This window comes from Paraphaeosphaeria sporulosa (genome assembly GCF_001642045.1).
Source record: "Paraphaeosphaeria sporulosa strain AP3s5-JAC2a unplaced genomic scaffold CC84scaffold_12, whole genome shotgun sequence".
Taxonomy (NCBI): domain Eukaryota; kingdom Fungi; phylum Ascomycota; class Dothideomycetes; order Pleosporales; family Didymosphaeriaceae; genus Paraphaeosphaeria; species Paraphaeosphaeria sporulosa.
This window is the reverse complement of record NW_017253371.1, coordinates 734647-757126: the sequence shown is the minus strand read 5'-3', so window position 1 is coordinate 757126 and position 22480 is coordinate 734647. Positions and strand designations below refer to the sequence as shown.

Here is a 22480-nt window from a genome sequence, read left to right as displayed (position 1 = left end):
AACGTAGTTGTGCCCTGGTGTAAAGTGATGTACGATAACTCGAGCTGCACCCAGCGAAATTTCGACAGGGTTGCAGCAAATGTGTATTAACGGAGCGCAAAGGATATTGCACCGGATATCAACATGCGCGTTGACGCTCCGAGGAGAAAAACGGCAGCCAGCCCTGCACGTCTTTCCGCGTACGCACCACTCATAGCTCGCCAATGTCCTGCACGCCGCCTTCCTCGTCGTCTCCGTGCTTCGGATACTTCCGATACCAGTCCTTTGGATCGCCGCCGGGCACACACAGGCCCAGGCGCCAGAAATAATCCCGGTGTGCGAAGAACAGCTCCCAGAACTTGAACCGCGCGGGGATGCCCCAGCCCTCTCCCTCGGCCTCGGTGCCCGCGATGCAGCTCCCGTCTTCGTCCCCGTTGCAGTGCCGGATGTCGGCCTGGGTAAAAGGGAGCGAGGGCGCGGAGATGAAGAGCTCTTCGCTGTGCATCGTGTAGCCCCACTCGGCCAGGGGGAGCAAGGGCACGGGGTCCGAAGCGTGGGTTACCCTGTGGTATCTGTTGGTAGCGCGGTTGGACGTGATGTTGAAGCGCGCGTTGATGTAAGACATCAGTGCTGCATTGCCGACGCGCGGCTCGCCAAAGGTGGTGATGGTGGGATTCCAGCCTCGCGCGCGCAGGTCGAGGGCCGCCAAAGCGGCGACGGCGCCGCCGAGGGAGTGGCCGACCAGCACAATCTCATAATCAGGATGTTGATTGATGGCTTCCGTTAGTTGGGGCAGAATGGCTTTGCGCGTGTGTAGCCAGGAGGTGTAGAAGCCGGTGTGGACGGTGCAATTTGTGCATTCGGGGGGGTCCGCCGGGGGAGGCTCGTCGCCATCGGAAGAGGGTGAGGGTTGAGGAGGCGCGAGGAAGTCCGATGTAGCGCCATCGTCATCGTCGCCAGGGTAGGGCACGTATTCCTGGGGGATGGTGGAGAGGTCGACGATGGTGTTGGCGATAGAGTAGGTGCCGCGGAAGGCGAGGAGGATGCGCGGACGGGACGGCGGGTGCGAGAGGGCGATGTAGCCGCACGAGTCGCTGAAGAGGGGGCCTGTGTTCCAAGCCTACATGCACTCGTCAGCTATCTGGCTTTGCCATGCATGCGGAGGACGGCGTACGGTGACCAGCTCGAAGTCCTTGAAGTCCTCGTCGCCGCAGTGGCTGGCGCAGCTGAAGGGCTTGGTGATGCCGAGCCCGGCCGTGCCCACGCAGTACGAGATGTCGACTATGCGGGCCAGCTCCTCGAGCTCGAAGAAGAGCTCGCGGGAGACGGTGTCGTTGGCGGGTGTGGAGAGGGGTGTCTGCGCGGGTCCTGTTGTCCGCGCGAGAGCGCCTGCGCTACGGACGACGAAGACAAGACATAGCACGCGAAACAGGAGGCCGGAAACGCTGCCCATTGAGTGGATCGTCTCACATATTCTTCAGGTGGAGTGCGTAGGGTCCGAGGTGGAGGAGGGCAATCGTACGAGGCAGCGGCCGCCGTGTGGTGGTGAGGTCACACACGGGGCCACGCTACCGGGGCGTGACCGAGGCATTCATCCGTCCGGGGAAGCAGGCGGCCTAAGCCCAATGCAGACGCAGTGCACCGGCTGCCGTGGCGTGTCTCTCTGCTGCCAGCGGCGCCGCCCAGCGTTGGCGCCAAGGCGCTCCTATGATGTAATGCGCCTCGACGGGCAGGATGGTCGCGCGGAGGGAGCCAGCCAAGTGCGCGCAGATTCCATCATGTCATGATGAACACGCAAGCAACCTGCTTACCACAACGCCCAAGCATTGTCTAGCACCGGCGCCAGGCCACGCGTCTGCTGATAAGAAAAGACGGCTTCCGCTGTTTCCCGGAGACAAGACTTTTAGGTTCCCGACGAGCTCGACCCTGCAGAGCTGTCGACCCAGCACTTTCACACCGCGCAGCGCGGCCGCGACGACATGGCCAGCACACAGCACACGGCGTCGACGGAGCCGCTGAGGCACGACGACCCGATGCAGCCCGAGGTGGCCGTCGAGCCGCCCACGCCGCAGGAGACGCCCCAGACGGAAAGCACAATCGAGCCGTCGCCGCACAACGCAAAGGACGGCATCAGCGCCGCCGACCACCAGCCCAGGCACGAGGCCACGCAGCCGGCCACGCATCCATCGCTGCAGATCCCCGGCATTGCCGTTGCACACGCCGACGGCACCGCAGACGAGCGCGGCCGCTCCACCACCCAGCCGACGGCGGGTGCAGCCACGCCCAACGGCAACCTCAGCGCGACCGCCTCGCGCGCGCCCTCGCCGAACCCGTCGGCCCTCTACCCGCACACGCAGGTCGTCTTCGAGGACCCCGACTTCGCCACGCCCCCGCCGCTCAACTACAGCCTGCGCCCGCGCAAGAAGAGCATCTTCTGGTTCTGGTTCCTCATCTTCCTCGACTGCGTGTGCATGCCCATCGGCCTGTACTTTGGCATGTGGTATGGCCTCACGCGGGACCAGCTCAGCGCGAATGCCGTCTTCAGTATCAGCACCGCGCTGCTAGGGACCGTCAGCATCGTCGAGTACTTCATCCGGTTCCGCCGGCTGTGGAGGAAGAACTCAAACTGCCGTGTCATTGGTGCGAAGAGGTTCTACGTAAGTGGTTCTGGCATGCACGAGCAGCTGACGAGTGCTAACAATATCAACAGCTCGACTGGTTCCACTGGAACCTCTCCGTCGGCTGGTTCTTCGTCATGATCGAGCTCATCGCCGGCACCTGCCCGCACGACCCGCCCATCCGCGTGCTCGCCATCCCCGCCTCCACCATGCTCTTCGCCATAGGCGTCGAGCTCCTCATCGTCGACATACTCCGCATCTTCGGCGTCCGCGCCCCTTGCCGCATCTCCTCGCTCCCCATGGGCGCCCCACTGCGTCCGGGCATCTACGCCTACATCGAAGACATCTGCGCTGTGGACGGGAGCGGCGGCACCGAGTTCCGCCAGCGCCTCAACCTGCGCTACCAGGCGAGCAAGGCGTTCAGAGAGATGCTGCACCACCTGACGCTGTTCTGGGCGATTGGCGCCATTGTGTGCTCTGCGGTTACGGTGGCGATTGTGTTTACCATCCAGCGCGATGCTGCTTATATCGTATGTTCTCTCCGCTTCTCCTCCTTCGGTATGAAATGCTAATCAGGAACAGGTCGGCTGGGTCCTTCCCTTCCTCTGGGCCGGCATCTGGACCGCCATCACCATCCCCTGGGTGCAGCGCAGCTTGGCACACGAGTACGAGCAGTGGACGACGGCGAAGTGGAAGGCGTGAATCCTTCACTGAATTGTTCCCACGACTGTCTCGTCTAGTTTCGTTTTCTTTCAGTTGTACTATAGCCGGCCTTGAGCATGGCGGTGGCGTTTGCGGCAAGGGTCTACACAACCCAATTTGAACGATCTGGGAGGATAAACAGGGTGCTATATACCACTTATATGCAAGAAGAATGAATGGCGTTTGGGTTGAGAAACAGCATATTATCAGCATCTTATCAAAGTATTATTACATTATTCATTCATTGCATCGTCGTAGTCTGGTATCTTGCTCTACTCTACTCCCAGAGCTCTCCAGCAGCACTCAAACTCAAAGTCGAACCAAGACCGCAATCTACCATGCACAAGCCTTCGCGAAATGGTGCAGACTTTGAAATCTCGATCAGCATCACACAATCCCATGCGCGAACCCTGCGCTGCCCAGCAGCACCAAGCGTCCCAAGCCACGGCTGCCACGCAAATGACGGAGGTCAAGCGATCTGCACTCGGCGGCGACAAGCGGGACGGGAAAAAGTGGTGCTCTGCTCCGAGGAATCAAAATGAACAATCATACAGGAGTGTATGCAAACATCGATGGAAGCGTTTAGGCATCAAAGGAAAGTTCAATGAATCGCGCTGGCGCAATCGACGAGGCAGGTTCGAGGTCAGCAAAGGAGCGCAACCCACCGCTTTCTTTCTCCGCAGCTTTACCATCCCGCATAGTATACGGAACCTACATCCAAACACAAGTATTTAGTCTCTTCCACGTTGCCGAGTTTTACACTCCGATTTTGGCCATCGGAGGAAGAGAGAGGGTTGTTCACCAACCTCACCACACACAGCGGGGCGAGGACGGGGTGTGTAGCGGGGGTGCGGAATATTATATAGCCAGAAGAACGATGGCGAAAGAAATCATTGCAAGCATTGGCTCTGTTTACATAGTGTATCCATGAGCTTATTTTTGCTCCCCTTTGCTACAAGGTCCTAATCGCATCATTGCTAGTAGTCCGACAGCACCTTTCGCATGCATGGATCTGGATCTGGAATACAGAATGACCACGAGCCATGGCCGAGATCCACGACCTGAAGATGAAACTCGGCGAGCCTCAAGGAAGAGAGAAAGATGTCTTGCTCTTGACAGCACCGGGGCAGACATCTTGGATCCGGCATGTTGCATTTGTCTCGATGAAAATAAGCCTGTGTGCAGTAAGCATCACAATACCTCCTCTATTGATGTTCTCTAAGACGTGGATGCTAGACACGCCAGAGAATTACCACAACATCTCTCCATGCCCCGACTCCATGCGGCGTGGCAGTGTCGCTGATTCTGGTTGAAACGCCAGAAGGATCAGGTTAAAGGAGTCGAGAGCTGTCTCCAATGGTTCCGCCTCAGTCTCAAGCTCATTTCTTTGTTCGTTAGGAAAATTCTGGTTACCCTCTACCTCGTCCTCAGTTTGCTTTGCACGCGCCACAACCCAAGGGAAACATTTGCGAGCCTAGATGACTGGAGAAGCTACGCCTGCAACCACGAGCTCCAGGACTGAAGGCTAATTATGTACGATACAACCTTCCGTGCATCCCTCATCATGTCTGGCAAGATCCTCTCTCCATCCTCGTCCTCCGTACTTACGTCAGTCCGCCATTAGACGCGCAACAAAGGACGTCAGACGATCAATGAGCTGTATTCATGTCGTTTGCGCTTGGGTCCGCGAACGAATAATGGATTCATGTTGTTGTGCGAAAATGAAAACGATGAGATGAACAACGATATTCCAGGCACCAATATATGCCTGTAGAACTGCCAGTCGCGCCTCCAGAGACTGGAAACCGAGGGTGGACAAGCTCATCTTGTGCGCTCGGTAGGTCGAGAAGTCATCCGTAACACATTGACATGGCCCGTTCTCAAGATCTGGAAGTTCCACCAGAGGAAGGGCAAGGGGAGGGCAAGAGATGGACAGTGGACATGATGGAGACGAAGAGGCGTTTGTATAAATGAGTACAACTGCATACATCCGCAGAGGAGAAAAGCAGCAGAGACAGTCGGCGTGTCAAAAGTACAAAGATCAAGCACAGGAGGATCTAGCGGGGTATGAAAAGCTGGAAAAGAACATCACTGACAACTACAACGAGGAGATCGAAGGCGGTGCGGAAGCGAGCGAATACGAAGAGAGCAGTATTCAGGATCATGACGCCGAGGGAACTGCCCCCATCTCCGTGTACGACTCATGGATGACGTTGAACCCTTCACAAAGCATTGAACGCCTATATCAACACCCTAATCCTTCTATTTATCACTTTGCCGTCATGTCAAACGAGGGCAAACTGACTGGTGCGACAATCTATATATACTCTCCCCCTTACGCAGAGATCCAGGCTTGGGTCGTGCCTTCATCGCAGAGTAGTAACCCCAATGGGAGGAGAATTGGCACTGCACCGCTGCAATACGGGAGTCTGTGACACGGACGAAGACCTGAAAGAGCATAAAAAGTTATGGAATGCGGGTGTTACTATGCATAGAGAAGGAGGAGGACGATTACACTGGGATATCTCAGTCTCTTAGCTCACCAGGTGTCACGGTGTGAGAATCTGCGCTCAACTCCTCCTTGTCTCAGCCGTTTGCAAAACTAATTCGTCCACCATGATTATATAGACACTCTGCCAACCCGGCACCGCGCTTATCCTTGAGACGAATCAAGAGGCGATGATGCCCCCGCCCAGAGCTTGACCGCAATGCATGTGGATGCACCTGAGGAGGCCAAGACGTCAAGGGCGACGAGGACGCAAAAGTTTTCTATCGACGACCCCGATATGGTATCGTTGGCGTCGCCGTAGCGCAAATAATACAACAATCTCCCGAGGGAGCTTAGGATGTCCTGGAAATGTCATGTGCGTGAATCGCCTTTGTCTCTGTTCGTGTGAGATACATAGATTTCTTGAGAGCCAACGAGAAACTTGCTTTAGCCTCATCAAAAAAAAAGTCACCAAGAGCATTCTTTTGGTCCACGGGACTCACAGTTGATATGCGTCGCTGATTGCGTGTGCAGATGCAGGGGGTGTCCGGTGATGACGGCTCGGTATGCCGCTCACTCACTCTAGATATACACCAACCTTACACGGCTCTTCGAGGGCTCCGTGGAAAATACACTTCCCTAGCTACCAGCCTAGCAGCAACGATCACACCATCATCCTGCGCTTGGTCCTTCGAGCGGAAATCGGGAGACACCAGAGGGTGTCACCTGCTAGCAGCGTTGGAAGATGTATAATAGAGGAAATATTATAATACACTGCTGTTACTTGAGTCCAGCAGAAGGAGATCCGAGCCACTATATACAAAATTGCTGGGGCTGACAAGGGTTGTGAGTGAAAGAACCCAAAGGAGCTTCCCCAGAGTGACACCGATGATTGGCTCGCCTTGGACGAGGGAACCGATGTCGACCCAGCATCTCTTTGCCGCCCACACTATGTGTTACAGTCCTTCCCAGGGGATAGAGCTCCAGGCGGACGTCATGCGGACGACTCTGACAGCGCGACAAGAACGAAATATGAGACTCGGGCAGTCACGACCCCCTACCGGAAGAACCACACAAAGTGGATGACCGGGGTTACTAGACATGAGATTGGGAGTTAGAAGACGAATATGAATGGACCTGGATAACGAAAACATGGGAACAACAGAAATAAATGACGGCAATGATAGAGGCGTGGTCTCGGCAATGTGCAAAAGGAGAAAGCATATTCGTACCCGGTGCGAAACCCAGAAACAAATACTTTGAAATTCGATTGCGTATTGTCATACTTCGTGATGATTGCAGTCTAGCACCGGGCCACGATCTATGTTCCCAACCATGTCTCTACACCGCAGACCAAACGCTCAACTTCTATCCCACACTCTCTGGTCTAAGAAAGCAAGTACACCCGTCCTTCCCACGCTGCCAACTCCGCCTCGTCTCCGCCTCCAAGGGATGAGATCAGCATCTCTCTCTTAGTGTTCCTCACGCTCTCAGGCAACTCCAGCCTCTGCGCCTTCTCGGTGAAGTTGCACACGGCAACCGCCCTCTTGCCCTGCCACGTCTTGCTGAAAGTAAACACAGCCTCGTTCGCGTTGTCCAGATCATCAAACTCGCCGTGGACGAGCAAGTCACAGTGTGCCCGCCTGACCTGCAGCATCCTCTTCCAAAACGCCAAGACGCTCCCCTTGTCCCCCTTCTGCTGCTCCGCGTTGCACGCGGCAGCATCTTCCAGCGGCCGCATCCACGGCTCCGCGCTGCTGTCCGCCGGCGAAAAGCCATTGTACTTCCCGGTACTCCAGCTCATCGGCACACGCGCATGGTCTCGCGCAAGATGCTGCAGACTGCTTTTCGCCTCGGCGAGTTTGGTTGCGTCGCCGCCGCTCCGCTGGGCCACCATCTTGTAGTAGTTGCTGGAATCTACGTCCTTGTATTCGCTCATGTCCCAGGTCTCGGGGAAGTTGGTCATGCCGAGTTCCTGGCCTTGGTAGATGAACAGAGTCCCTGAGAGCGCGCACATCATCAGCGCGAGGAGTTTGCCGCCTGCGACGCGGTGCTGGGGCAAGTCGGAGGTGAAGCGCGTGATGGAGCGGGACTGGTCGTGGTTTTCGAGGAAGACGGTGGTCCAGGCGTCGGGGGCGAGGCGGAGGAGGGACTGCGTGCATGCGATGGCGTCCTTGAACGCTGGCAGTTTGTAGTTTTTGGGTGTGGTCTGGAATTTGTACGGGCCTTGGCCGATGTCGACGACGTCCTGCCCCCATCATCAGCTGCTTCGTCCAGGGTGGGAGGTAAGGGTGAGGGAGGGGACGTACAAATTGAAACACCATGTTCAGCTGCTTCTCCCGCGCAGACACATACTGCACCACCCTCTTCATATCCGGCGTATTCGGACACTCGCCCACAGTCATTGCATCATACCGCGCAAGCACCTCGTTCATCTCTCCCAGGAACTCGGCCATCCTTGGCCCATTACAGTACTGCAGCCCCGCAAACTGCCACTCGCTCTCTGGATCTGTGACCGGAGCATCTGACATGTCGCCCTTACTATACATATTCACAGTATCAACGCGGAACCCGTCGACACCGCGCTCGAGCCAGAACTCCATGGCGGACTTGTAGATCGCCTGCCGCGTGACGGGATTCTCCCAGTTGAGGTCTGGCTGCTCGGGGCAGAAGAGGTGCAGGTAGTATTCCTCGGTGTGCTCGTCCCATTGCCAAACGGAGCCACCGAAGTTGCCGAGCCAATTGTTTGGGGGATGGCGCACGCCGTCGATGTAGCGAGCCGGCCGCCAGATGTACCAGTCGCGCTTGGGGGAGTCCTTCGAGGAGCGGGATTCTTGGAACCAGGCATGCTGTGGGAGGTTAGCATTTGTAGTGGGCGGAAGGATTGTTTGGAGGAGGAGGGGACGGTGTACCTGGTCAGAGGTGTGGTTGACGACTAAATCGAGGACGATGCGCATACCCCGGGCATGCGTCTCGGCGATGAGTCGTTCCATGTCCTCGTTTGTGCCGTATGGCGGGTAGACTTTCTCATAGCTAAGACGTGCTGTTAGTACTGTGGCCGTCTTGTTCAATTGACTTGACTTACTCTCTGATGTCGTACACCATATCCACCTGCGGCGAGTCGTACATGGGACAGATCCAAATGGTATCCACGCCAATTGAGCGGATGTAGTCCAGCTCGGACAGAATGCCATTCAAATCGCCCACCCCATCGCCATTCGAGTCCTTGAAGCTCGCAGGGTAGATCTGGTATACGACGCCATCCTTCCACCACTTACGCTGGGTGACTGTCATATTGTGATGACCAAGTATCTCTCAAGACACAACGAATGAAGGGCTCCGCGGTCGGTAGGTATAAGATAATACGAAGTCGGCACGAGACGAAGATAGACAATTAGATGGTAAATACTCTGACCGTCCGCACAACGTTCCGAGTATTCTTCCTTGGTGGCTTGCAGCAGATGGCTTGGACGTTGGACCCTTATACCTCAACGCCCACCCGCCATGCCGGGCCCGCGTGCGCTCCTCCGTCCCATCCCACCTTTTCCCCAGTCCCCACGGATCGTCGATAGGCAATCTGATATCCCCACAGACCTCCAGCGACGCCGATTTGTCCACAGTCGGGCGGCGCGTCCATAAAGGGCGATTTGTGCAACCGCAAAACATTCCGAGATACCCCCCGCGAGGTTGAACGGGGACCCCCGCACTCAAAACCTCCGAGTCGCGCACGACACCCTCCACGCTCCTCGCTTCACCTGCAACACCAGCATCTCGGCCCGACTTACATCCAATGAACGACCGCGCGCCGACTCTCGTGAAGATTTTCGCGAAGATGTCTCATTCGCGGGCTGTGTGTGATGCACCAACGTCTGAACCAGGTTCTTGCACCGCGTGCTCCCGTCCCTCCAGCATGTGACCGCGCAAGCCTGCCTTCCCGCACCTCACTTGCACCTCGGACCGAAGATGCACCAATGCGCATGCCCGGCTGTCTGGAAACTCCATGACACTGCACACACGCCATGGCCTTCCCATGCAGCGGCCGCATCCTCGCTTGAGGCCCCCGTCCGTTCGCGCCATCCCCAATCCTAATCTGGAGACTCGACCTGGGGAGAGCTGGGGAACATAGAGTTACCCGGCGCTAGTCTGGACCTCCCTGGACGTTCAGGTCTTCGCTTGGCCTGCGCTTGTGCTTGCGCGACATATTGAACGCGAGAGTTGCACATGTGTATAAGTACGCGTTGGAGGCCCGGGGTAGCTTCGACATCGAGCAAGACCTCCGCTTCACTGCGACAAGCTCTTTCTACTGTCAAGACAAGTTTCTCGCTAGAGAGGCCCCTCGTCTGAGAGCCTCGGTTCGTATTTGCACGCAAATCTTCGTACCCGGAGACCGTCTCCAATCTCTCCCGCGAAAATGTCGCGAAACAACAGCATCACCGTCGACGGCGAACAACAGCGCCGCATGTCCCTCAACAACGCCGACATCGCGCAGCTCACCCAAGATGCCACCCGCGCCACCAAAGCCGAGCAGAAAATGACCCTCATGGAGGGCATCCGGCTGTACCCCAAAGCCATCGCCTGGTCCGTCCTCCTCTCCGGCGCCATCATCATGGAAGGCTACGACATCAACCTGATTGCCAACCTGCAAGCCGTGCCGGCCTTCAAGCGCAAGTTCGGCGTCCAGCTCGCAGACGGCTCCTACGAGGTGACTGCGGCGTGGCAGGCTGGGCTCACCAACGGCGCGTACGTCGGCGAGATCCTGGGGCTGATGGTCAACGGTATCATTGCGGAGCGGTACGGGTTCAAGAAGACCATGATTGGAGCGCTGTCGGCTGTCACCGCGCTCATCTTCATCCTGTTCTTCGCGCAGAACATCGAGATGCTGCTCGTGGGCCTGATCCTCATCGGTATCCCCTGGGGCGTCTTCCAGACCCTGACCACCACCTACGCCGCCGAAGTCACGCCCGTCCCGCTTCGTCCAATCCTGACCACCTACGTCAACCTCTGCTGGGTCTTCGGGCAGTTCATTGCCTCCGGCGTGCTGAAGGGCATCTCTGAGCGTCCTGACCAGTGGGCCTACCGCATTCCGTATGCAATCCAGTGGATCTACCCCATCCCCCTGATCATCGGCATCGCCTTCGCGCCCGAATCCCCGTGGTGGCTCGTCCGCAAGGAGCGCTACGAAGACGCCAAAAAGATGGTCCTGCGCCTTGCCTCCCCCGAGAAGAACCCCGACTTCAACGCCGACGAGACGATCGCCATGTACAAGCACACCAACGAGCTCGAGAAGGCCGTGTCGGATGGGACGTCCTACTGGGACTGCTTCAAGGGGACCGACCTCCGACGTACGGAAATCGCAGCCATGACGTGGTTCACGCAGGCATGGTGCGGATCCTCCTTCATGGGCTTCTCCACATACTTTTTTGAAAACGCCGGCCTCGACACCTCCAACGCGTTCAGCATGTCCCTTGGCATCTACGCCATCGGCGCAATCGGCGTCTTCGTCTCCTGGTGGCTGATGCCCCGCGTGGGCCGCCGCACACTCTACGTCTGGGGTCTCGTCGTCATGCTCGCCATCCTGCTCATCATCGGCTTCCTGGGCATCGCTCCCTCGGGCAACTCCAGCGTCCAGTGGGCCATTGGCGCCATGCTAATAATCTTCACCTTCGTCTACGACGCCTCCGTCGGCCCCGTCTGCTACTGCCTCGTCGCCGAGATCCCGTCTTCGCGCCTCCGCCAGAAGACCGTCGTCCTCGCCCGCAACTGGTACAACATCGGCTCCATCATCGGCAACATCATGACGCCCCGCATGCTGAACCCCTCCGCGTGGAACTGGGGCGCCAAGTCCGCGTTTTTCTGGGCGGGCACCTGCTTCCTGTGTCTGGTGTGGACGTATTTCCGCCTGCCTGAGCCCAAGGGCCGTACCTATGGTGAGCTCGACATCCTCTTCGAGCAGCGCGTGCCGGCGCGCAAGTTCAAGGAGACGGTGGTGCAGGAGTTCGAGGAGGACGAGACGTCGGTGGCCGAGAAGAAGCTCGAGGGCGAGAAGACGACGCACTTCGAGGAGGTCAATTCGAAGCAGAGCATGTGAAGCGCATGGGAGTGAGTGACAGATCGATCGTGCTTTTTTCGTTCGTTCGCATCTCCTCAGGTTCTGCAATAGACTTTGTGTACATACAATATGATTTTTTTGTTCCCACCTTCAATGACCATGTGAAAATGCAGTGCGTGTACATGATACCCTGCTCAAGCTATGCAACAACACCAAAATGACATGTTTGAACACGAGCGTCTCCACATCAGCTAGCCGGAAAATGCGCCATGGACAGTCGTCTCGAGATATGGTTCCAAGTGGCCGCATGTTGGTGCGCATTGGGATGGTGCTGCGATTGGCCCATATACGGCAAGGGCGCGAGGCCCTGTAGCCCCGCCGGATCCACCTCCGCGTCTGGACCAATCTTCGACTGCGCGACCTGATACCAGGGGTCGGTGGTCGGTGACTGTAACTCGATTGGGAGGTTGGGCGAGCTTGCATTGCTGACGACTTCTGGGAACAGGCTTTGCAGCCGCTCTAGCTTTTCGAGGAGGATCCCGCGACGCGTGGCGTCTAGAGTCGGGAATTGGAGGACGAAGTCGAGGATGAAGAGGAAATCGTCGATACGGAGGGAGGTTTCTTCGAGCGTGGCGGCAGGGACGTGGATGAGGACGTCGGAGATGGTGTCAGTGATTTCGAAGAGCTTTTGGACGATGCTGCTGCCGTGCACTTCGATGTCGTGCCGGGACATGCTGGTGACTTGTTGTCGAAGGTTCTGCGACAGTCGGACGGGAAATAGAAGAGAGAGGCACTCTTTGGACGACTTGGATGATAGCAAAGACTTGCCCATTGCCATTCGCCATATTAGCGTTCTGAGCCACTCTCGGGTGATGGCAAGGTCGGCGCGTTGCATCTAAAGAAGACCTAAATCAGTAACTGAGCAATTTTTGTTATTCAAGTCTTGACGTACTGTGGAAAGATTGGCCATCTCTCGAGCAATACCCTCCTCGTCGCCATCGAGCTCTCTAGTCTTCTCTTCAATCCAAGTGGACGTGACATTTCCTTGACTCCCCAGCCAGTTCTGTATGAATTCAGGATCCAAGAGGCGGAACAGCTTGATGATCTGAATGAAGCCATCATGAACCTGAAGCGGAATGTTGGGGTCAGCCTCAGGCAAAGCATTCAGAGGTGGTAGAATGGCTGCGCGGTAGTCGAGTATCGCAACGAATCTCTCGTGGATGTAAGCTTGCCAGTACAGCCGCTGTCTCCGAGACCGTTCCGGTGGCGATAATTGAGCCATAGTATCGGCGTTGTCGATCCGCAGTAGCTGGACAGCGGTGATGGCGTCCCGGAGGTAGTGGAAGGCGGCATCGCTGGCCGACATGGTCATGAGGCAGTTGTGTATAAACATGGAAGACATCGCTCTGATGACAGAAGACCGGAACGTTTTGTAGACAGGCTTCAAGGTCGAGATGGCATAATTCGTCAGGGTCTCGATATTGTGGAGGACCTCGTCCGTTCGATTATCACCCGCCCGCGTGAGATTCAAGGTGCATGCCCCAAAAGCACATACGAACGTCCGTAGCTCTTGGTCCACGTCCATGGATGCAATGTGTTCCCGGAGTTCCGCTTCTGTGATGACTGGCTGCACGGGATATACGCCCTCTATGTAGTCATGAATGAGGTCCAGAAAGAAGGATTGATCATATTGAAAGCCGGGCTCGATGGGTGACGAATTCACTATGCGCAGATTAGTATCACACCGCATACACGGCTACGAAGTGGACTCTCGAGAAGTAAACTGCAGCCATGCGACATACTTACCTCCATCTAGCTCGCCCGAGAATGGCACAGCAGGACCCCGCTGCGGCAGTGCAACCTGTCCCGCAATAGCTGGCAGTATAGGTGGAGAAGTAACAGCCGTAGTAGACGTCTTGTTTTTGTATTCAGTAATTATTCGTCCCCGCTTGCCCTGTGAGCGCGTCTTGTTGGACACCGAATAAACGCATCTCAAGCCGAGGTGACTGCATTGCTGACACCGCTCTTGCCCGTTGCACTTCACTTTCCGCAGCTTGCACGCGTCACAGGCTTTAGATACTCTTTTCGCCTGCGCAGAATCCATTGCATACCGAACCGAGGGGTTTTTGGGGCGCGTGAGAAGTGTCCATGGTGAGGAGCGGAAGAGCAGGCAAGATGGTGGACAAGAATGGTGTAGCGCAAACTCTAGCCATTGGTTGCCCCCGCGTCAGAGGAAGCGACGGGCTAGACTGCGACATGTTGTGGAGATTATGCCAACGTTGGGCATCTACCCCGGATCTACTTTTCGACGTGTTTGTGGGATTGGTTCAGAAGCGAGTGTGCCGTCTTCTGTCTGCATGCAAGTCTTACATTCGAACGCTGCATGATGCGGCGCAGCTAGTGTCGTACGTGAAAAGCACGCCACCGCCTGTGGTCGAATGAGCTAAATGCCAGTGGAGAAGAAGGCACATGTTTTGGAGTATTCAAGATTGGTAGTAATTCAATCTATTGGTTCGCATACATTGTCACAAATACAGGCCCCTCTCCAAATGTGCGCATGTGCATACACGAAAAAACAGAAACGAATGCACAAGCCAAGCACACAATGCAGGTCATCCACCGCCCTCTCAATCCAACTCATCGCCCGTGGCTCTATTCTTTTACGTGAAAGCCATGCTCTTCTTGATCTCCGCGATGGCCAACGCCGGGTTCAACCCCTTGGGGCACGTCCGTGAGCAGTTGAGAATAGTGTGGCATCGGTACAGGCTCATGCTGTTGTTGAGCGCATCCTGGCGCTCGGCCTTCTTCTCGTCTCGCGAGTCGGCGATCCAACGGTAGCTCTGCAGCAGCACGGCGGGGCCGAGGTACTCCTCCTGGTTCCACCAGTACGAGGGGCACGAGGTCGAGCAGCAGGCGCAGAGAATGCACTCGTACAGGCCGTCGAGCTTCTTGCGGTCTTCCTTTGTCTGGCGGTACTCACGGCCCTGGAATGATGTCAGCGGGACGTCGAGAGATACATGGGGGAACTAGACGTACGTCGGGTGACGGCGTGGTGCGCTGGAGGTAGGGCTTCACGGAGCGGTATTGCTTGTAGAAGAGCGTCATATCGGGGACCAGGTCCTTGACAATGTACATGTGCGGGAGGGGGTAGATGCGGGATTCCTTCTTCTCCTCGGTGGGGATGCGGCCTGTACAACGCGATTAGCACCTCTGCCCAAACCCAAGCGGTGCCTACACGTACACAAGCAGGCCAGCGTGTTGACACCGTCAATGTTCATGGCGCAGCTGCCGCAGATACCCTCGCGGCAACTCCTTCGGAAGGTCAGGGTCGGGTCGATTTCGTTCTTGATGCGGATGAGGGCGTCGAGCATCATGGGGCCGGTCTTGTTCAGGTCGAGCTCGTACGACTGCATCTTGGGCTTGGACGTGGGCTCGTCGGGGTTCCAGCGGTAGATGTGGAACGTCTTCATCTTCGCATCCTTGGTCGGCGCAGCCTCCTTGATGGTCGACGTCTTGCTCTCGGGGGTGGGCGCGCGCGACGCATCAGGAGCCAGGGCCTCGCCGGCCTTGGAGATGGGGTCGCGGGCCTTGGTGTCGCTCACGGAGGCGAAGCTGCGTGCGAAGACGGCTGGGCGGACGGCAGCTGCGGGCGACGTTAGCACAGCTCCAATTGCGCCTTCCTGGGGTGTGCAGGCGAGTGCACAAGGTGCGTACCGGTCCGCGACGTAGCCAGGCGGCAGAGGGCGCGAGTTGAGGCCATGTTGGGCGTGTGCGGATTCGAGCGTGGGGATGGCGAACTGGCTTGGAGGTGGTTACGTTCACGATGTGCAAGACCTCGGGCAAAGAAAGAGCGACCAATCACGCGCCTTCCGTTGTCATGAGGGCCGTGCCTTCCCTTCGGGCCATCTCGGCACATGTGCCACTCACACGCGACATCGCCCGCACTGTCATCATAGACTTTGTGCCCTCAATCGGCACGCCAAACGTTCTATTCTGCATAGAACCTCCATTTCCACTGCATGTGCCTCCGAAACATGAGTTTCTAGAATCCCTGCCTTCTCATCTTGCAGATCTTCCCTCCATTGCTGCGAATTGGTTATCCTCATGTGGCGTCACCAAACGAAAGTGTCGAATCCTTTCTCTTCGCAAACATCTGAGGAGCATCCCAAATTCGACTATCAAGAGCTATTGTGAGACAATAAACTGGGTATCTCATGAAATCAAGGCCCGAGAGCAAGCCCAATGCACCGCCAGACAACCCAGTATTATCCATGTCCTCGTAGGACCCAACGCCCCGCAAAAGCACAAGCCCAAAATGCCCGCACACAAACTTGAAAAGACATCCTTCTTTCCAAGACTAGCCACACCGTAGTCATGTGATCGTGCCATTCAGGCACCTCCCCACCACTTCCCTTTTCCCTTCCATCCAACATCCACATGATGCCTCTCCTTTAGCTCATCTAAGTACCCCCTATACTTCTCCCACTCCTTCACCTCGTCCTTCCCCAGACATAGCACCGGCTCTTCCTTGGGCTTGACCCCCGGGAACCCGCGGTAGACCATAGTGCCATGCTCCTTCGGATTTGGAGGCTCATGCTGGATCGGTGGAAGTTGCGGGCCAGGACGATACTCACGGCGCAGCGCGCTGGTGCGAGGCATGGGCTTGGTAGTGCTGTTGTGGCGTCCTAGTGCAGAAGAGACCTTTGCATCGCGGGCCTGGCGGGCAGCTTGGGCGGCGAGGGAGGGTTGGCGGTTGAGGAAGGAGGACTCGATGTTGATGCTTGAGTAGCTTTCCATTACGGTTGGGAGGGCGGCAGCTGGGGGACCAGGCCGGCGGGAAGTGTGTGTGAACGGAGCGGTGTAGCTTGGGGCGCTGGAGAGCGGGTCTATGGGTATCGGGACGGAGGTGCTGTGCAGGGAACCGACGTCTGCGGAGGGCGGTTGGCGGGATCGACGTAGAGTGCGTTGATCGAAGGACTCTTTTTCTGGGACGAAGAAGGAGTCTTCGCCCATGAGAGAGGCGGGGACAGAGCCTACGCCTACTCCACCAAGGCTGTCGTCCGAGTGTGAGCTTGTCGAGGAGGGCGATTCGGGAATTCGCGCGAGAGACTGCCGGGTGAATTGTGCGGCAGCTCGTGTGTGCCACATGGAGTCCAGGTCCGTAGACTTCGCGACGTCGTGCAGCTCTTCGGCAGAGAAGCTTTCTCCCCTGGATGAAGAGATCTGTACCGGTTTCGTAGCAGGCATTGGGCGAGATGCAGAGCTCTTCAGCCTGTCACCGGGCTTTGCAAGGGATCGTATATCTGCCAAGGTGAGAGAAGAGGAGGCGCTGTTCCAGGAGCGTGTAGGCAAAGAGGGCTCCGGAGGAATTTTGGGAGAATCAGAACGCGGGGTGCGCTTCTTGCGCTCGAAGGCGACCTTCTTCTTGCCGTACGCCATGGTTGGGGCCGTATGTCGCGACTTTGCGTGTGTCTGTGTTTGTGTACGCAGACGAAGAGTGCGCGAGCGCTTTGAAGAGCGCAGAGGTAAGAAGTGATGTAGTGTAGGCAACGGAGGTTGTGCGCTGTTGTTGCTGTCACATGTTGTCGTGAAGCGCTTTGCGCAAATGAGAGAATTTGTACGCTGTAATGGGTTGAAGCTCAGCATGAGTGAAAGTGAAGGAGACTGCTCAAGCAACAGCCCCAACCACTCAACGGATATTGGGTCTGTTGCCATGGTAAGTGTCAGGAGATTCAACCAAGTAACCTAGGTCTCTGAGCATTTATTATGAAAGTGTCTGTAATCAAAATGCCGGCAGCTCAAACACAGCAATCAGACATGCGCAACCATCATGACTTGAATCCTGCGGGTACCTTGCGAAATTTCTAGCGACGGCACACCGTGATTTTTCACTTCACGGCCTTTTCAAGCATGAAGATCGTACGTTATAGTCCAGTTCCCCATTATCCGTGCATATCCCCGTTTTGTGGTGCAAAACTTCACCGAAGTCATTGCGCACTACTCAGCTCAGCTCTTTACCCACAGCCATTTGTACATCTTCCCGATACTGCGATTACATGCTATCATAAATATATACCCTATAGTTAGTATGCTCAGTCTTGTCCCTCTCTTACCGCATTCAATGGACTTCCACATTCGCTACGCTTTTTCACGCTCTTGTACATTGTCTCTCTACCTCGTACATAGCACTGTTGCAATGTTTTCCTCCATCATTTTCTCTTCTAACACTTTCTCCTCCATCATATCCCTCGATATCTGTGAAAGCACGGGCATCAAGCAAAAGTGTGTTTTGGACACATCTTCTTCTGGGAATTGGATCATGTGGCCTTACGATTCGTGTTTACGGTTTCGAAAGTAGCACGCAGAGATGCGTCTCGTGAAACCTTCCTGAGCCTTCGATGCTTCCTTATCATCTGCCCCTTCATCGTCACTGTCTTCGTCGTTCTCTTCGTCCTCCTGAGGTCCTCTGTTTGTGTTGCCTCGATAGTGAGGAAGCATGTCGGTACCAGGCGGTGAGGGTTCAGGTGGTAACTATATAGGTAGCAATCGTGCACGATCTTGTCCACGCCTGAGAGCTCTTTATGGGTGACCTGGGCCATCCTATGCTCCCTCTCTGACTTCGTCATAGGATTTGCCGCAGCTCGTCGCAAAACAACAGCCATAAGAGTGATGACATGTTAGTATCAGCAGCTTGAGTTCTCCTGAAGACGCGGATCATCACGCGGGTGGTGACAGTAGAGGCTTTGATTGGAACCAACTCAGCCGTTGATGCAGTATTCGGATCCAAAGCATGTTGAGCCGGTGCAGAGTCCTTGGTCTCGGTTGCTAGGTTCGCAACAAGTTCCCGCTCATTCCAGAAGGGTTTTTTGAGTCAGAAGTCGTGTCTGCCTCCAGCTGGCAAACATATTCCACTTCTTCAAGGCCTGCCCACAAGCATGTCGTCTTGCCCTAGTCTATTGCGCCCAGCACAAACCCTCAGAAATCTTGTTGTCCCTAACACCCACTCAAGCTTCTTCTTCTTAATCCTCATCCTACCCATCCTCGTCCACGGAGCCTTCCTACCATGGTCTGGTCGAGAAGGGGTTAGGCAAGGGTAAGCGGGGTTTTGGGAATACTAAGTTACCCAGCCCAACAAGATCCTATAAATATATATAGAGGGTTGGAAAGGGAGAGAGGCGGGCATTCCAACCATAAAGCCATGGCTGGAGAGGCTTTATGGTGAGGATGCGGTTGACTTCCTAACTAATGCTGAACGGGGCATTCTCACATAGATCGACCTCTAAAGCTATCTCTCACATGAGCCAGCATTATCCTTTGCGCTGCAGGCGCACCTCAACCTGGGATAAAGAGCATTTCGTTTGCTAATCGCTCGGGTAGGACAAACTTCCTACTCGCAATCGCGAGAGCCAAAGAAATTGGGAAAATGCAGGGAAGCGTGTGAGAGGGATCATGTCCATTACAATTATTGAGGTCAAAGAAATGAAGGGAAGCGCGCGGCAAACTAAGTGCGATATGTACCCAAATTCCGCGTTTGCAGCGCATGATTCCCTCTCGCAACTCGACCTCGAGTTCTGGACACGGCGTTTAGGTGAGATGGAATATGTGTTTGCTGCCCACAATTGTTCGAGGTGGAATTGTGTTTGTGGTGTGGAGTTCTCTTGAGGTCGAGTTGCAAGAAGACAGAAGGATCTGCTTCTTGGACGGGTAGGATACCCCAATTGTGATTGTTAAGGCAAGGAACAGGAAACAAACATGCAGGAAAAGCATGTGCGAAATAAATTAGAGATATATTTCCGCAAACAATCCTGGACTGCAAACTTTGATGGGAAAGCGGCTGGTTGGATGCAATTTCGCATGCCGCGCGGAACCGGTAAGGATGGGTTGCTTCAGTGCCGCCCATTTTCTGACCTGCAACACCAAGAACGGCAAACTAGTAACCGGTAACCGAACGAATGGAAGATGTTGTCGCTCATGGCGACTGCTGTGGAGGGTCGAGTACCATAGGGTCAGATATTCAAGAAGTGGCCTTGCAATGATAATTAAGAGATTTGCCAAGGTGGATTATAGAGAATTGCGTGCAACGAGCATCAATGTGGGCTGAGAAACGTACATGGGTAGATAACCGCTTTCGAAATACCACCTACCACTTCTCCACACTCGTCCTGATATCAATCTCATTCGTGAAAGCCCGTCTACTCTGCGCATGCAGCCCCCAGTACGCCTCCGCAATGTCATCCGGATCAATCTTCTGCTCCGCCGGCAAGTGCTTCCTGTAATCGTCTCGTCCCGGAATATCAATGGGCCCATCAATATTCGCCCATGCGACATGAACGCCCTCAGGCCCAAATTCCTTGGCAAGCGAGATAGCAATTGCGCGCTTAGCGAAATTAGAGCTAGCAAAAGTAGCCATGCGGGCGTTTGCTTTTACGCCAGCAGTCGCGCCCGTGAAGATGAGCGTGGGCGGGTGTGTGGCGGAGGGGTCTTTGGCGTGGGCGAGGAGAAGGGGAAGGGCTTGTTGGGAGAAAAGGAAAGCTCCTTTCCTAGAACCTCATCAGCACTTCCATAAATTGCGTAGCAATAGGGTTCAATCCTCCGCGGATGGGAAATACATACTGACTAACTTCCCACCCGCCCCTAAACTCATCCTCCGTAACCTCCAGAAACGGCTTCCTCACAAATCCACCCGCAGCATTGAACACCGCAGCCGCGGCACTGGCACCTGGGAACTCCTTCTCGATCTGCTTGAACGCAGAGGTCAGGCTCTCTGCACTCGATACGTCTGCGCTGATGCCCACGGCTTTGCCACCTGCGTCGTTGATTTCCTGCGCGAGCTTCTCGAATTTGTCGGTCCCGCGGGCGAGGAGTATGACGGGGTAGGCTTTGGCAAAGCGGCGGGCAACGGAGGCGCCGGTGCCGGGGCCTACGCCTGCGATTATGGCAATGGGTCGGGGGGCCATTGCTGAGAGGAGCTCTAGTGGTGAGGGTGAACGGAGTTGCAATCTAATTTTGTTTCTTGACTTGAAGATTTATTTGCTAGATGAATGTAAAGAAAGAAACCTGTTGTTTTTGTAGTGAAATGCTCGGTGTACTTACGTGAGCCATTATATGGTGCGGTATTCGAGTCGATGGCGCAACTGCGGGGATAGGCATCAATTACTAATCCGAGTGATGACGGATTTGTGAGCATGCGATATCTTGTGGAGGCAGCTTCTCAAGGTGTTTTCTAGCATAATATCCACCGGAGGCATGCTTAAAGTGTATGCTTCTGATCTGGAGAAGATAAGAGTGTTGATTGCCTCACGTGGACACGGACTCAATTGCAGATGTAAGATAAACCGCGGACACAGGAATAATTTTGAATCAGGAATAAGTAGACTTTCATGTGGCTAGGCGTTGTTCCAGGTATAAACATCATGTTCCACGTGGCCCGTGATTTGTGCGAGGGCTTTCAATGACAAGCTTAGGGAATGAAGAGAAAAGAATCGAAATAGGACGATTGTGTGAGTCGGGATGAGAGCCTCGATGAAATGAACTCGATAGAATCATTATGGTGTACCTGCAGTCGATGCTGGTGGCTGTGCAGATATCGTTGCGCCAATCATCTACCTTCTTGCCGATCCTTGATGCCTGTCCTCTTCTTCCCCAAGCATAATAGCTGCTTTCGTAGTCGGCATGACTTCCTCGAGAGCTCATAGAGCATCCGTCTCGAATGTAGTCCCATCCCGGCTAGTTCAGATCAACGTGTTCTCAGACAAAAGCCTTCTACGCGTTATCGGCTGAGATGTATGTGACTTTTCCTCATCAGTATGAGTCAAATATGAGCCGAAGTAAGGACACGCTTACCGTTGTTGCCTCGGACAAAAGCATCACCCCAACTTCGGACAAGCTTGCCATCAGACCATTCCTTGCATCGCTCAAGTGCAATGTTCATGTAGCCGTCGACCGACTGTAGGTCGCCTGCGATTCGTCAACAGATGTTCTCCTCCGCTTCGAGTTGTGAAATTCGCTGCTTGAGCATAAGACTCTTTTGCAAGGGGTCAATGTTGAGCCAGAAAAAAATGAAGCTGACGATGGCGCAGGCAACATCTATGCCGACAACGATGGTATTGCGGTTCCAGAAATACACGATGAAGCAAAGTAAAATAATAACGCCTAGGGCCGGACTATTGATACCGCTGACCCACGCCAAAGTGGTAAAAACGAAGTCATTGTGCATGGATGCTCTTCGCCGTTGCAGTACCCTCTACAGGCGACAGCAGTACAGAAGAAAATCATGTCAAGAACTTACCCTTGTAGACTATACCGGAGTTGAGCTTGACCGTCACAGGTGCGCCAATGATCTCGCTCAGAAAGCCAGACGGGTCTCGCGAGGTGTCGGCAGCGGCCGTGTCGGGGCTATCGCCGTTGGTTGCCATGTTGGTGGTGGTGAGAATATGCTGGAAGTGGGGCTGTAGTCAGCGTGTGAATCTCTGCCTTTCAAAGAGAAACAATCGAGGACATACAACAGTGTGCCTAGGCAGAGCGGGTAACGTGACGTCGGAGCGGACTGTTGATGCTTTAGCTGCGAATGGGAGTGTGGTGAGCGAAGAGGGCAGGTTATGCGCACAGACCATGTACTTTTCCCCGGGTCGCGGAAAGCGTGAC

At 55.3% G+C, this 22480-nt stretch overlaps 10 protein-coding genes across 10 annotated transcripts; 3 read left to right on the top strand and 7 right to left on the bottom strand.

The window, feature by feature from the left end:
• Window positions 1-190: 190 nt before the first annotated feature.
• Window positions 191-1432, bottom strand: CC84DRAFT_1190617 (lipase precursor; the record flags this gene model as incomplete). Its single annotated transcript, XM_018181123.1, has 2 exons — window positions 191-1099; window positions 1154-1432. The coding sequence occupies 2 exons, from the start codon at window positions 1430-1432 to the stop codon at window positions 191-193; spliced, it is 1188 nt and encodes a 395-aa protein (XP_018030932.1).
• A 256-nt stretch (window positions 1433-1688) lies between these two features.
• Window positions 1689-3509, top strand: CC84DRAFT_1168656 (uncharacterized protein). The gene is made up of 3 exons (XM_018179451.1): window positions 1689-2636; window positions 2690-3127; window positions 3180-3509. The coding sequence occupies exons 1-3, from the start codon at window positions 1959-1961 to the stop codon at window positions 3297-3299; spliced, it is 1236 nt and encodes a 411-aa protein (XP_018030931.1). The 5' UTR covers window positions 1689-1958; the 3' UTR covers window positions 3300-3509.
• A 1760-nt stretch (window positions 3510-5269) lies between these two features.
• On the top strand, window positions 5270-5734 carry CC84DRAFT_1180565 (uncharacterized protein; the record flags this gene model as incomplete). The annotated part of the gene is made up of 1 exon (XM_018180483.1): window positions 5270-5734. One exon carries the CDS (start codon window positions 5270-5272, stop codon window positions 5732-5734), a length of 465 nt encoding a protein of 154 aa, XP_018030930.1.
• A 987-nt stretch (window positions 5735-6721) lies between these two features.
• Window positions 6722-9324, bottom strand: CC84DRAFT_313844 (alpha-glucosidase-like protein maltase). The gene is made up of 4 exons (XM_018185823.1): window positions 8873-9324; window positions 8700-8820; window positions 8097-8636; window positions 6722-8035 (listed from the first exon to the last, which is right to left on the bottom strand). Exons 1-4 carry the CDS (start codon window positions 9079-9081, stop codon window positions 7175-7177), a joined length of 1731 nt encoding a protein of 576 aa, XP_018030929.1. The 5' UTR covers window positions 9082-9324; the 3' UTR covers window positions 6722-7174.
• A 455-nt stretch (window positions 9325-9779) lies between these two features.
• Window positions 9780-11990, top strand: CC84DRAFT_312407 (MFS alpha-glucoside transporter-like protein). Its single transcript, XM_018185822.1, has one exon. It carries the CDS (start codon window positions 10199-10201, stop codon window positions 11873-11875), a length of 1677 nt encoding a protein of 558 aa, XP_018030928.1. The 5' UTR covers window positions 9780-10198; the 3' UTR covers window positions 11876-11990.
• On the bottom strand, window positions 11899-13979 carry CC84DRAFT_1168651 (uncharacterized protein). Its single transcript, XM_018179450.1, has 3 exons — window positions 13643-13979; window positions 12789-13558; window positions 11899-12731 (listed from the first exon to the last, which is right to left on the bottom strand). Exons 1-3 carry the CDS (start codon window positions 13938-13940, stop codon window positions 12084-12086), a joined length of 1716 nt encoding a protein of 571 aa, XP_018030927.1. The 5' UTR covers window positions 13941-13979; the 3' UTR covers window positions 11899-12083.
• Window positions 13980-14312: 333 nt separating this feature from the next.
• On the bottom strand, window positions 14313-15632 carry CC84DRAFT_1155489 (succinate dehydrogenase subunit B). The gene is made up of 4 exons (XM_018176936.1): window positions 15551-15632; window positions 15078-15479; window positions 14873-15024; window positions 14313-14820 (listed from the first exon to the last, which is right to left on the bottom strand). The coding sequence occupies exons 1-4, from the start codon at window positions 15594-15596 to the stop codon at window positions 14497-14499; spliced, it is 924 nt and encodes a 307-aa protein (XP_018030926.1). The 5' UTR covers window positions 15597-15632; the 3' UTR covers window positions 14313-14496.
• Window positions 15633-16225: 593 nt separating this feature from the next.
• On the bottom strand, window positions 16226-17275 carry CC84DRAFT_1263512 (uncharacterized protein; the record flags this gene model as incomplete). The annotated part of the gene is made up of 1 exon (XM_018185247.1): window positions 16226-17275. One exon carries the CDS (start codon window positions 17273-17275, stop codon window positions 16226-16228), a length of 1050 nt encoding a protein of 349 aa, XP_018030925.1.
• A 2428-nt stretch (window positions 17276-19703) lies between these two features.
• CC84DRAFT_1168649 (NAD(P)-binding protein) lies at window positions 19704-20929 on the bottom strand. Its single transcript, XM_018179449.1, has 2 exons — window positions 20450-20929; window positions 19704-20376 (listed from the first exon to the last, which is right to left on the bottom strand). Exons 1-2 carry the CDS (start codon window positions 20791-20793, stop codon window positions 19977-19979), a joined length of 744 nt encoding a protein of 247 aa, XP_018030924.1. The 5' UTR covers window positions 20794-20929; the 3' UTR covers window positions 19704-19976.
• A 249-nt stretch (window positions 20930-21178) lies between these two features.
• CC84DRAFT_1168648 (U6 snRNA-associated Sm-like protein LSm6) lies at window positions 21179-22415 on the bottom strand. The gene is made up of 4 exons (XM_018179448.1): window positions 22339-22415; window positions 22125-22272; window positions 21680-21793; window positions 21179-21627 (listed from the first exon to the last, which is right to left on the bottom strand). Exons 2-4 carry the CDS (start codon window positions 22249-22251, stop codon window positions 21599-21601), a joined length of 270 nt encoding a protein of 89 aa, XP_018030923.1. The 5' UTR covers window positions 22252-22272; window positions 22339-22415; the 3' UTR covers window positions 21179-21598.
• Between the last annotated feature and the right edge of the window lie 65 nt (window positions 22416-22480).